We start from the raw sequence: 14,193 nt of genomic DNA, 5'->3' as shown, positions 1-14,193 counted from the left end.
CAACCCAAGTGTCCTTCAGTGGGTGAAGGAATAAATGAACTGTGGTATATTCATAACTGGAATATCACACTGAAATAAAAAGAAATGAACTATAAACACACGAAACAACACAGATGAGCCTCAAATGCAGTATGCTGAATGAAAGAATCCAGATTCAAAGGCTGCATACCACATGAGTCTATTTATACGACACTCCTGAAAAGGCAAAACTCCAGGGACATAAAATAATCAGTGTTTGCCAAAGGCTGGGCATCAGGGAACAATTTGACTACAAAGGGGCATGAGGGAATTTTTGGGGGTGTTGGAACTTTTTAAATCTAGATTGTGGTGATGTACACAGGGCTATATGGATTTATCAGAACTCATTGAATTGTTCACTAGAAAGGGTGCATTTGACTATATGTAAAACACCTTAAAACTATAAAAAAAAGTTTCAAAATAAACCTCCAAAACCTGAGAATTGTTTTCCATATAGTCAAAGGCATATGTTCTGCGTAGGTTCCTAGAGACAATATTGGTGCAAGGACGTGAATGCATGTGTCGTTTTGTTAGACAATGTCAAATTCTGCTTCATGCAGGTTGTATCATTTTCTATGTCTTCCCCCTCCAGCAGGTATGAGGTGCCTATTTCCTGACAACTTCCTTAAGAGAGTATTAAGCTTTTGAATTTTTGTCAGTTGCATAGATGAGAAATGGTATCTCTGTATACTTTTCATGTGCATTCCTATTACTGTGGGTGAAATGTAGTATCTTGTAAGTTTGAGGACTATTTGTATTATCTTTTTTCAGTAAACTTTCTGTTCATATCTTTTGCCCATTTTTCTAAGGATTTTGGGTATTTTTCCTTCAATTTTAATGAGTTCTTTATATATTAGGGGATATTAATTCTTTACCTATAGTATAACATTTTCTATGATTTTGATTACCTTAATTTTTCCTCCTCTCAAAACTTTTATACTTAACACCATATTTAGTTCTAAATTGCCTTTTTTTCCCTAACAGTTTAGAGTTTCTTAGCATATAGTGGACCATTGTTAAGTAAAGACCAGTTGAATTTTTATTTCCCTAGTGGTCAGCTTCAAGCAGAGAATTCTTGAGGGACTGTCTTTTGATTTTGGCCACAAGATTTTTTGCAGTATTTCAGTAAAGAGACATGGTAATTTTCCTTATTTTCTTCTACTTAGTGCAAACACTTGAGTAAATTCAGTGGTAATCAATTTAGGTATTTCTCAGGAAGCATCCTAATAATTTGTGAGAAGCTCAATAGCAAAATCTTGTACTTTTTAGGATGGGGCTCTGGTCAGGGTATTCTTATATGTTCAAAGGCTTAGAAAATTTTTTATAGTTTTGCTAATTCTAGTCCCTTAGAATCCTAGGCCTTCTAGTGTGTTGGTGTGTTGGTTGGTGATGTTCAGTCCAGCCTTGTGAAAGCTTATGTCTGCAGGAATTGAACCCTTCTTTTGTCTGACATTTTGGAAGCAAAGTAGGACAGAAAAGTACACTGGTGAAAAATGTTTGCCAGGTATTTCCTGGCTCCCAGACATAATATCGGCAGTTGAAATCAGTCCTCTGAATGCAGAGGCAATGCTCCTTTAGCTAATCATTTGTTGTTTTCTCCCTTCAGAAAGATGCCTGGTACATTTTAATGACTTGAGATCCAACTAATGCTCAGAAATGGGCACCAAGTCCCTGCATTCATTTACCAATACCGAGAAACTGTGTTGTGTAAAGTGGTAATCAAAAGTATTTTCAAGAAGAGAATGACTCAAATAATTAGTGAGAAAAATATCTACATTCCTTACAAACTTCTGTCATACTCTTTTTGGATGATCCATCTACTTTGAAAGATTTCATAACAGAAAAATAAATGGCGTGTGTGTGTGTGTGTGTGTGTGTGTGTGTGTGTCTCCTGGGACAGCTGTGTGAACAATAGGGCTAGAGCAAACTAATGCATTTTCTGTTTTCACGTACTATCTTTATCAGCAGCGCAGGTAAATGTCTCAGTACATTTGCTGCTTTTCTTGAGTGGAAGGAGGCGAGTACTCCTATTCCTCCTTTCCTAATGATAGGCTTACCCAGTAGTAAAGCAGATAGATGTATCAGGCTGTTACCTGCAGATACTTTTTTTTCCTGCCTCCCTTCACTAGTGAGTCTTTTAAGATAGTAGAAATAACTACTAACTGCCAACGCAGGGGGTGTTATGAAAATATTAAATGATTCTATCTGTTAACACTTGAATGCCATTATTTATTTAAAAGTATTTAATTTAAAAAAGGAGATTTAGATTTTAAAATAAATAATGGAATTTTCCTTATTTTTTGTTTATAGAATGTTTATTTTTAATAGAGATCAGTTATTAATCTTTGCTAGCATTTTGTGTTGTAAGTAAAATTAACAAGCATATATATTTACTTATTTATTTTTCAATTTTTACAGTTGACATTCAATATTATATTAGTTTCAGATGTACAGCATAGTGATTGGATATTTATATAACTTATGAAGCGATCCCAGCAATGTCTCGCACCCACCTGGCACCATACATGGTTATTACAGTATTAGTGACTATCTTCCCTATGCTGTACTTTATATCCCTGTCATTTTCCTTATTCTCTATGAGAGGAACTTAACCATTAACCTTTCCATTTGTAGAGACTTCCTTTTGACCTGAACTAAGATGTATTAGAGAAGAAGAAAAACATCATGAAAGTCAAATCCTGTGTTTTGCAAGAATTTTTATAATCAGAAATGTTCATGTTTCTTTTCTTTCTGACCGTCTAATATTCCCATTTCTACTTTGAATTTTTACACCTTTCCCAATGTATATTGTCTGCAGTGGCTTATAAGACTATTTTTTTCAGGGTACCTTTCTCTAATCTTATTTATAAATTTACTTTTCTTACTTTATAGCGTCCTCTGTCTCCAGATTCTTTTTAGTCATCTATATAGTGGCAGCACCTGATAGCTGGTGTATTGATAGACTGTAACGCTATTTAACAACAAATATTCTACAGAGAATAATTAAGAAGTATTGCTTTGATGGAGCTGTTAATATTTATCATACAAATGTAAGAGTCATATTGAAACGGATTAGCCATATATATTGGTAGCTGATACATATTCTCTAATGTCTGTGGTTGTGTGATTATAGAATATAGTAGTTGCCCTCATGATTTCTACCTCTGAATGTTACGATCCAGTTATCCCTAAATTCTTTTACTAGAATATTATTTATCTGTTATTTTAATACCTTAATACATATAATATTATAACATGATATGAGGCATAGATTTCTTAGTTACAGAGACTAAAAATCTTACCTACTATTTGCTCCTCTCTGAAAATAAAAAGAGGTTTGAACTGACAGAAGGCATTAATGCTCTCCATTCAGAAACTATATAGGAAATTAGGCAGTTGCTGTCCTTGGTGATGAAATTATTTCATGTGAATTCATAAGGAAAACAACTAGTTAAAAAAGCAGAATAATCTTGAATATGCTGTTTGTGGCTACTATTGGTATCTTCATAGATCTATTTGAACTAGAAAAATGCAGACTCCAGTATCTTAATGTCTTGAGTTCCTGACTGCCAGGCAGAGGAAATGTTTAACTATTTTAATCATGTTTCTGTATCTCAGAAAGAAAGCCCTTATGAGAGGAAATGACAACGTCCTACCACAAAGTTATCTCTTATCAGTTATAGTCTCAGTTGATAATGATTTGTCAAACTTGGACATGTGTAAAATGCAAGGGCTGTGTTATTTACTTTGGAAAGGAAAAATTAGATGAAGCTGATAACAACGGAGTCATGGCTTTTGTTAGGAGACAGAAACCATTAGAGACAGTCATTGTTAGCTTAGGAAAGTGTCCCTGGACCCCTCCCTCTGCCCTGGCTGAAACCTAAACCTGCTTGAATCCTTCTTGCCACTTGAGGGGAGGGAGGGGCAAAGGAGGGGAAGAAGAATGAAGACAGATTTGACAGAGATTTAGCATTTTGAACGGGGAGCAAAAGGTGGACCTTAAAACAGACCTATTTCTGTGCGTCTGAAAAAACTGCCTTTTGTTTCCCCCCCATTCCCATTTATTTAGATTTTTGAAAGTTCATTGCTTATCCTTCCAAACGTGTAGCATTCCTTCACGTACAGTGTAGGTTGCTCTCCCTTCGCCTTTCCCTAGATGTGATTCTTTTTCATTAGTGGAAGCAGAGAAAACACATCTCGCCCAAAGCAACATGAGTCAGTGCATGCTTCTCATACCTTTCCCCTCACAGCACTCTTCTGGGCTCCTCAGAAAGCTCCTGCTGTTCCCACAGAGGGGAGCGCGGAGGAAACATGACTTCTAAATAGCAGGCTATTTTGCGGGGCGGAGAGACAGTTTGGGAACTGAAGCCGCGTTTTGCTCCATCTTTGCTCGTCTGGATTTCTGTGTACTGCTATCAAAGCCGCCAGTCATGTGCTTAGGAGGACGTACGGTTTCAGAGGCTAAGAAATAGCAAAGTCAATACTTCCAGCTCAGGACCCTTGAAACAGTTTGAAACCGCGTATGATGATGGCAAGACAGCCTCACAGACAATAGGTTTGGTTGTAAATATTTGGTGCAGATGACAGGAAAGGCCTTTGCCTCCTGTCTAAACATATGTTTTTTAGTTGGCCCAGATAAACTAGTCCTATTAGCCCATTAGTAAGGGGCCCCACTAGCTTGTTCATCACAGGTTTGTAGGGACACTGTCCCCTAATGTTTATGCTCATTCTATAAGGTTGGGTCTGACCTGAGAAAGGGCCGAGGCTCTGTCTGACGCATGGCTACAAGTGGTTTCCTTTTGAATGAAACTATGGCTCTGAGTCAAAGCAAAACAAAATAAATAAAGTGCACAAAGAAGAACATAAACAAAGTTGTAATTGAATTTGTTATTCAAAATTAGGTAAGAGAATTTCCTTAACATTTTTGTAAATGTATATTTATAAAAAAATAACTTTATAATCATTAATTCTAAATGAAAGAAAAAAGTTTCATACCCTATACAGATCAGTTTTTTTTTTGCATGTTTCTTTCTTGTCTTTTTTTATATGCACGTTTAATTTTTATGTAGTTTGAATACTATTACAATTGTATGAAAATTTTCTATTTTTCTTTTGAGACTGTGTTTCGCTTAGCTGTAGTTTTCACTGTTCTGGTTTTATGGCAAGAGAAAGTAAATTTCCTTCACATCTTCATTTGCAGTCAAAGAAGGGAGGCAGTAAAGATGCTTTAATATTGTGGTCATCTCAAATACGCGTGCCTAAAATGATCACTTGTTGCCTCTTTATGTTCATAACATGAAAATGAGTGACCATTTGTATTCTTAAAGTTAAAAATTTTATGTGCTTTTTAATCTTGCTTTTTCATGAACTACATGTGCTTCTGCCCTAAATTATTTTCTCTAATTTTGCAATGCCTACTAACATTTCTGGAGGTGTTTTTTCCCCCTAAAACTGTGCTTGGGCCATGGTATAGGATCTTAAGTACCTTATTATCAATCTTTGGATTCACATAAAAGTTTGTTTTGAGCGCTTATAGAATATATACAGCACTATGAGATTTTTAAACATAAGATTTACTCTCTGCCTTCATGGATGCAAAGCAAAAGAACAAGATCGTCACTAACTTTGAACCAATAAGTATAGAGATGTGATGGTTTGGAGGGAAAAGGAAGAAAGTATGGTGCTGTTGAATTGTAGAACGAGTAGATTTCATTAGGAAAAGCATCTTGGTGAAGAAGCTATGTCTCAAAAGAAGAAATGAGACTTACTTTATGAAATGAAAGCAACTGACCTCGTCACAAATCAGCCCAACCCAATTTAATGTGCCTGCTGCCGATAGTCTGATGAACATTACAATTACCAGTGTTATGGTAACAACTTTAGCTAGGTTCTTTTAAAAAAAATTTCTTTATGTAATTGTCTTTTATGTTTTGCTTTATTTTGTTTTATTCAATATTTAGTTTCAGTGTCACCTTTTATTTTTATTAAATTTCTATAGATCAGCTGATAGTTTCCTTTTTTTTTTTTTTAATTCTTTATTGGGGAATGTTGGGGAACAGTGTGTTTTTCCAGGACCAATTAGCTCCAAGTCAAGTTGTTTTTTTCCAATCAAGTTGTGGAGGGCACAGCTCACTGGCCCATGTGGGAATCGAACAGGTGACCTTGGTGCTATGAGCACCGCACTCTAACCAACTGAGCCAATCGGCTGCCCCGATAGTTGCCTTTTTCAGTTGAGGAAATTGAGGCTAAAGTAAATTGTGACTTACTCATTGTCAGGCCATATAACAAATCTGTTTTAGTCCTGTGACTATACTCCAGTTCTTACCTGATGGTTTTTGTTTTATTTTCTTTTTTGATGTCTAGGTTTAATCTATATGCATTGTTCATATTAGAATTTGCTGGTATTACCTATAAGTTTGGCTTTTCCATTCATTATCTTATCTTTTCCATGATCTCCTCCCCTCTTCCTATCATATTTCTGCAGTTTGATTGCATTCTGACTTAAATGTTCAGTAATTCTTATGTTCTTCAGAAGTTGGCTGGCAGGCCATTCAGTTCATCCTCTGGCAAGTTCTGTGTTGACCATTGAAATATAATTTTTTATGTAGACTACCATGTATCTAAGAAGGCCATGTCAAGTTTTCAAACTCACATTCCCATCTTCTTCTTTTCCCTTTGCAGGCCCACAGCCCAAAATGTATCTCTAAAAGCAGATGCAGGAACAGTGATACCTGTTACCCCTCTCTGCTATTCATCCTTCTGTTCTGTGTCCCAGCCTTGGTGATATTGTCAGTGTATTAACCCCATAGCTAAAATACCAAAACTAGGTTTCTGGGAACATAGTTTGTTTCGTTGTGTTTCTCTCTTGGAAGCAAGAGCTGGTCTTTTTTTTTTTTTTAAACACTCGAGTAGTAAAAATTAATACAGTTATTATTGTTAATAGCTTTGTTAGAATATTTTGTGACAATCTTGATTGTTTTGCAGGTACCCGGGGCCCAAGATTTGGTGGATTTCTCTCCTGTTTATCGATGTCTACATATATATTCTGTCCTGGTGAGTTTTTATCTGGCTCTGCCTTATAAAGGTGCATATTGAATTCAAACTGTGCTTTCTCATTTTTGCTAGTTTTTCTGTTTATTGTTAAGAGTAAGTAAAGATAAACTATTATTTAAGGAGTATTATAAAAAAATAATCCTTTCTTCTTGAATCTTTTATTTATGTTTGCGATGTAATATGCTATAACTAGTAACATTAATTTCTGTCAGTCACTAACACATCATTAGATTATACCTAAAAATATTCACATGCACATTCGGATTTCTGTTCTTAATTTAATAATATAGTTATTTAAATTATAATAGTCTCTTTACATATTAAAATAACATTTGTAAAAATATTTTTTATTCCTGATGATAGCTATTCCTTTTGTCATACAAAGCATATGGAAAGAGGAACCTCTCTGGGGGGAACTTTTTAATGGTGTTATTGATATTCTAAGAAATGGCTCTATCTCCATCGTGGTAGTACACGTACTTGCAGACACACACAAAATCCATAAAAAAAAAAGGAAACTATGAAGCTAAAGTATCATCAAAGATAAGTTGATGAGAGATGTCAATTATTGATTTTTTTTATAGAAAAGTTCTGTGAAGTTTCTAGGTTGTTTTTAAATATGTGTGAGCATATGTTGTTGCCCAGTCTGTTACCCATTTTCTTTCTTCATCTATTTAACATAGTGTCATTTAGTTGTTACTCCAGACAGTTTGGGGCTGGTCTGTGGACTTTATGGCCTGCAGTATTTTGTAGTGATCTCCATTAGTTTGAGAAAAGACCTGGTAGCTTCACCTCCTCTAAGTTTTCTTTTCTCCTTGCTCACCAATTCCCTCTCCTCCCCACTCTGTCTTTTCTCCTCTCCATTCCTTTTCTCTATCTGTCATTCCTTGTTATATAAAGGTGAAGCAGGATATAGGGTTGTATCAAGACATCTAAAATAAGTAAACAATTTGTTTTCAATCTAATGTATAGAAAATTAAATAAATCATATATATCTTTGCTTGTGACACACTATTACCATCATTTCATACAAGGCCCCCTTTTATATTTTATATTATCATGTTTTTTCCATTCATCTCCTATCCATAAGCCCATTTGTCTTTCATCCCCATCTAACTCTAATATGTTTAATATATGGTCATGGTTGTATTTATGATCTTGAAAAGTATATAGTGATTTTGTATATATAGGTGTTTTTAATTTACTCAAATGATGTTGTCTTATGGATCTAGTTCTGTTTCCTATATTTTTTATTTAGCACTATTTGTAACATTTGTCCCTGTTGGCTTCTGTATATCTAGCTCATTGCCTCTCACTTCTGAGAGGCATGATAGTTAATTGATGGTTTGTATTTGCTGTTTTTAATTATCTGTTACGTTGGTGATCAACACTTAAATTGCCTCTAACATCTTTCTGTAGCAAATAATACTCTCTATAGACTTTGTGTCTGTGTCTATGGTTTCTATACCTAGGGTGGAATTTTGGGATCATAGGTATATATTACTTAATTTCACTAATTTTTAAATTTCTGCTAACCTGATGGATATTAAATGGTAGGTCTTTGTTACAATTTACATTTCTCTCGTTATTGGTAACATTGTGCTTCTCTTTTTAAAAATTTATTTAAAACATTTTTCAATTACAGTTGACATTCAATATTATTTTATATTAGTTTCAGGTGTACAGCACAGTGGTTATTCATTTATATGATTTATGAAGTAACCCCCCTTACCGCCATAAGTGTACAACCTACCTGGCACTATATATAGTTATTACAATGTTATTTACTATATTCCCTATACTGTACTTTATATCTCCATGACTATTTTGTAACTACCAATGTGTACTTGTTAATCCCTTCACATTTTTCACCCAGCCCCACAGCCCCCTTCCCTTCTGGTAACCATCATTATGTTCTCTGTATCTATGAGTTTGTTTCTGTTTTTTGTTCGTTTGCTTATTTTGGTTTTTTTAGATTCCACATATAAGTGAGATCATGTGGTATTTGTCTTTTTCTGTCTGACTTATTTCACTTAGCATAATACCCTCTAGGTCCATCCATGTTGTTGCAAATGGTAAGATTTCATTTCCTTTTATGGCTGAGTAATATTCAATTGTATATATGTACCACATCTTCTTTACCCAGTCATCTATTGATGGGCATTTTGGTTCCTTCCATATCTTGGCTATTGTAAATAGCACTGCACTGAACATAGGGGTCCACATATCTTTTCAAAGTGTTTTGAATTTCTTCAGATAAATACCCAGAAGTGGAATTGCTGGGTCATAAGATAGTTCTATTTTTAATATTTTGAGGAACCTCTAAATTGTTTTCCATACTGGCTGCACCATTTTACAATCCCACCAACAGTACGTGAGGGTTCCCTTTTCTCCACATCCTCGCCAACACTTGCTGTTTGTTGATTTATTGATGATGGCCATTCTAAGAAGTGTGAGGTAGTATCTCATTGTGGTTTTAATTTGCATTTCTCTGATGATTAGTGAGATTGAGCATCTTTTTATATGTCTATTGACCATCTGTATGTTCTCTTTGGAGAAATGTGGATGGATTCAGGACCTTTGCCCATTTTTTAATTAGATTGGTTTTTTTTTTGGGCGGGGGTGTTGAGTTGTATGTGTTCTTTATAAATTTTTGATATTAAGCACTTATCAGATGTAACATTGGCAAATATCTTCTCCCATTCAATAGGATGTCTTTGTTTTATTGATGGTTTCCTTTGTTGTACAAAAACTTTTTAGTTTGATGTAGTCCCATTTGTTTATTTTGTCTTTAGTTTCCCTTGCCTGAGGAGATATATCAAAAAAAATATTACTAGGAGCAATACTGGAGAGTTTACTGCCTATGTTTTCTCCTAGGAATTTTATGGTTTTGGGTCTTACACTTAACTCTGTAATCCATTTTGAGCCTATTCTTGTATATGGAGTAAGAAGGTGGTCCAATTTCAGTTTTATTTGTGTGTGTGTATGTGTCCAGTTTTCCTAGCTCATTGTGCTTCTCTTTATAGACTTGCTAATATAATCATTTAAGATTTATCTTCTCTAAACTACCTATCTTTAACCTTTGTTCAATTGTGTATTGGATTTCTTATTTGTTTGTTTTTCTTTTTGCTGGAAGAGAAATTTCAGATATTTCTTATATATTATAGATATTGACAGTTTAGGATGTCTTTATTCCCGTTTGCTTCCCGACTCCGAACTATGTCGATATTATTTTTCATGAAATAGAAATCCTTGGTTTTGATGTATTCAAGTCCATCAATTTTAACTTTATACATAGTTTGTATTTTTTCATCTTGTGTTTTAAAAAAATCCCCCTCTCTCTATTCTTAGGTCATAGAGCATTCCCCTTATATTTCCTTTAACATTTTACCATTCACATTTTGATTTTGATCTATCTTGGGTTCAGCATTGTATATAGTATGAGGTAGAGATCCCACTTAATTGTTTTCTATATGATGAATTCAGTTTTACCAATGCTGCCTACTGCATAATTTGTATATCACTAGTGATTCCTGGTAGTACCTCTGGCATACACTAAATATCCATTTTTACACAAATCTTTTTTCACTATAGTTTGTTTTATTTGGTTTTGTAATATATCTACGTACCTGATAAAAGAAGCCCCTTCTCATTTCTCCCCTTTTAAATTGCTTTCACTATGTATAGACCTTTGTGTTTCAATATATATTTTAGAATCAGTTTGAGTTCATAAAAAAAAATCCTTCTAGACTTTTAATTTAAATTGATTGAATTTATAGATAAATTTTGGGAAGAATTGACAATTTTATAATGCTAAGTCATCTTATTCATGAAAGAATAAGATTGACTTTTAAAGTACTTAACTGAGTCCTGTCCCCCCCCCTCCATATTAATAGTTTTGGGCATTCTTTGTTAGTTTAGTAACAAAATACTTACAGTTTCAGTTCTTTGCTACTTTTTTTTTGAATTAGGTATTGCTAATATTGAGGAACACTGTTGATTTTTGTAATTTAACCTTAAATCTGGCAAGCTTGCTTAACTCTTTTATTATAGTTTGTTTTTTAGTTTATGGTAAGTTTTCTGTAAAATTGATTACCTCTGTAGATATTGACTTTTGTTTCTTTTCTTTCTGTCCATATATCTCATTGTTCTTTTTGTCTTACTGTATTTACCAGGATCTTCATTACTTTGTCGTTTAGTAAGGTGATAGTGGACATCCTTGTTTGGTTCTAATCTCAAAGAGAATGTATCTCTATTTTCTCCCTTAACTGATGTTTGCAATAGGTTTTTGGTAAATATTCATCTAGTTATTCCTAGACTTCTGATAATCTTTTAATAAAAACATAAATGTGTGTTGAATTTTATTGAATTTGTTTTCCAAATATATTGATATAATTCTGTGGTTTTTATCCTTTAGTTCATGAATGTTGTGAATTTTATTGGTAAATATTTCTGATATTAAACCATCTTTGCATTCTTTAGACAAATCCAATTTGATGAGGATGTATTACTGCTTTTTTTTTAGCATCTTGTGGGATTTAAATCTTACACATTCATTCATTCATTCATTCATTATTTTTTGTATTTATATATGGTCGTAAGTAACACAGGCCTATAATTTTCTTTTTTTCTTTTTTTGGTATTATCCTTATGTGGTTTGTAAGTTAGTGTTATATTAGCCTCATTAAAATGGTTGAACATTCCTCCCTTTTTTCTATTTTATGAAATGATTTACATAAGATAGGAATTACCTGTTCCTTGAAAGTTGAGTAGAAATCACATATATAATAACATGCATTTTTCCTTTGCCATTCACTTTCTCTTTTCCCCTTTATTTTGCTTCCATGCTCCATGATTTTGTTTAGTCTCTTCATTAGTATGTATGGTTATAGGAGTTTTCAGTTGTTGTATTTAAGCCAAATGTCTATCGAAAAAGAACCACGTTGACTCATATCAAGTTTCAAGGTTTAGTGTAAGCCTCATAATTGCAAAATAAAGTGAATTTTTCCTCTTATGTAAAGTCCATGAAAACAGGTAGTTTGTTTGTTTAATGTTACATACTCAGTACCAATAATCATACTTGGCATACAGTAGACACTCAATAAATATTAGTTGAATGAATAAGTAAATAACCAGTAGCTAAAGAATGCAGTACATTTATTTGAATTTAAGCTAGCTCTAACCTTATTATTCATTTACTTATTCAGTAAACACTTACTAGCTTTCTGTTCTGCATGAAATGGGTTTGGAGAAACAAGGATTTATAAGTCAAGAACATATGCTTTTAAAACATTACAATCTACCAGGAGAGAAGTTACAATCTTTGAATGACTATAACATTACAGCACTATATCTCATCACTGTATGTGTGCTAGTTTTTGTAAGCTTTTACGATAGAGAAATTGTAACAAATTTTCCTTAAGTGAGAACTCTAATAGTTATTTGTAAGAGTATTGAAGTAATTTGTTTGCACACTTCCTCGCTGTGTGGTGTTAGGCAAGTCACCTAAAGCTTAGTTTTCTCATACATGAAATGTGAGAAAATTACCTGCTTAGTGCAGTTATAGATATTGTATGAATGGTGCCTACCTCAATCTCTGGCACATGATTAGCATTTAATAAATGGCAGTTAGTCTAGCAAAAGTTATATATCTCATGTTGATTATTAGTATTTTATAAAACATATGACATAAAGTATAGCTATGTAGCTAGAGGTTCTAATCTCTGCCATCAACATACAAAGTTTATCAATTATTTAAAATTTATATATTCTTAAATGTACAAAGAGTATGTTGTCCTAAATTGTGAAGACTAAACAGGAGGACCTTTAGTTGCCTTTTTAAAAATAAATTCTACACAGTGGTATTCTGTAATGTTAAAATATTTGCTATTCATAAATTTTTGTAACAATTTAGTGAGGCATTGTTTACATGGCAGAAACAGGCCTTCTCCCCCATTCATAAGTTTTCTAGATTTGAAAAGGTGTAACTGGTGGTAAGAACTCAGCTCTGTTTCTTTTTCTTTTCTTTTCTTTCTTTTTTTTTTTTAAATACATGGTTATATTTGAGACATTGCTGTTCCAGACCTACAGGGACTTTAAATAATAACTCAAATATCTCCTCTGCTAAAGGAAGAGCCAGAGCATGTATAACTTACAAGGTTGACTCTTCTTAAAGCTTTTTGGGGGCTGTAATTTGTCACTTCTCCACATTTGTTTCCTTGTTCTCAAATCACTAATTTGTATTTGTGCATCGTGAAGGATAGGTCCTCATAATATTAGAGATGAAGATATTTAAAATTGGATTGCTTAATATAAAGATTTGTAACATAAATATTTTCTTATTTCCTAATATACTTAATATTAGCATTAGACTTTAAGAAAAAATTTGAGAAATGAACACTGAGGAGAAAATAAATCTTATTTCTCTCATTCCTTTCCATTCCAATACTCGGCTCTTCTTCCCTCTTCATTCTCTCTTCAACCCAGTATATTTATCTTCCGTCCATCCCACTACCCTGAATCTGTATCTTACTGGACCTTTCAGCTGCTTTTGACTATGTTGATAATTTGCTCCTTAAAACTCTTAATCCCTTTGTCTTCCTTTCTAATATGTTTCCTTCTCCTCTACCAACCTTTTTGAGAGTTATTACCTGATTTGGTCTTTGTGAGCTCTACTTCTTTGTGTCCCTCAGATTCCCCTTCTCTTCTATCTCCCCTGCCTTCCTTGAATGGTTTGAAGTGCTAATGACTTTGAAACCTGTATCTCTACTTCTCAGCTTTTCCTTGAACTTTACGATTTTTAATATAATAGTATACTGAACCTTACCCTTTGGGTATTCCACAGGCAGCACAAACTCTGCATGTTTCAAAATGGACTTGTTACCTCCACCCAGCTCCCTAAACATCTACTTTGCATGTACAGTGAGCTGACGTAATAGCAGCATCATCTCTCTAGTTACCAGGCAGAAACTTAAATTCTTCCTTTTTTCTCAATATCATATTCAGATCTCCAAGTCTTGCAAATGTTACCTTCATCTCAAAATGTGTTCATACATATCATCCTCCCCATTTTAAAATGGTCACCCTAGTTCAGATTCTCAGTGAGATTATTGAAATACTCTC

The 14,193-nt window shown here is 33.8% G+C and overlaps 1 protein-coding gene across 2 annotated transcripts in view; it reads left to right on the top strand.

The window, feature by feature from the left end:
* EXOC6B (exocyst complex component 6B) overlaps positions 1-14,193 on the top strand; it is a 626,283-nt gene that overhangs the window by 285,107 nt on the left and 326,983 nt on the right. For both annotated transcript variants that reach the window (XM_074332164.1, XM_074332163.1), the window contains one exon: positions 7,003-7,071. In XM_074332164.1, the coding sequence (XP_074188265.1) occupies positions 7,003-7,071 (69 nt within the window). The remainder of the gene's footprint in view (positions 1-7,002; positions 7,072-14,193) is intronic.

This window comes from Rhinolophus sinicus, linkage group LG05, assembly GCF_036562045.2.
Source record: "Rhinolophus sinicus isolate RSC01 linkage group LG05, ASM3656204v1, whole genome shotgun sequence".
In the NCBI taxonomy this organism is placed as follows: Eukaryota; Metazoa; Chordata; class Mammalia; order Chiroptera; family Rhinolophidae; genus Rhinolophus; species Rhinolophus sinicus.
Note: the sequence above shows the minus strand (reverse complement) of the source record. Positions and strands in the feature narration are given on the sequence as shown.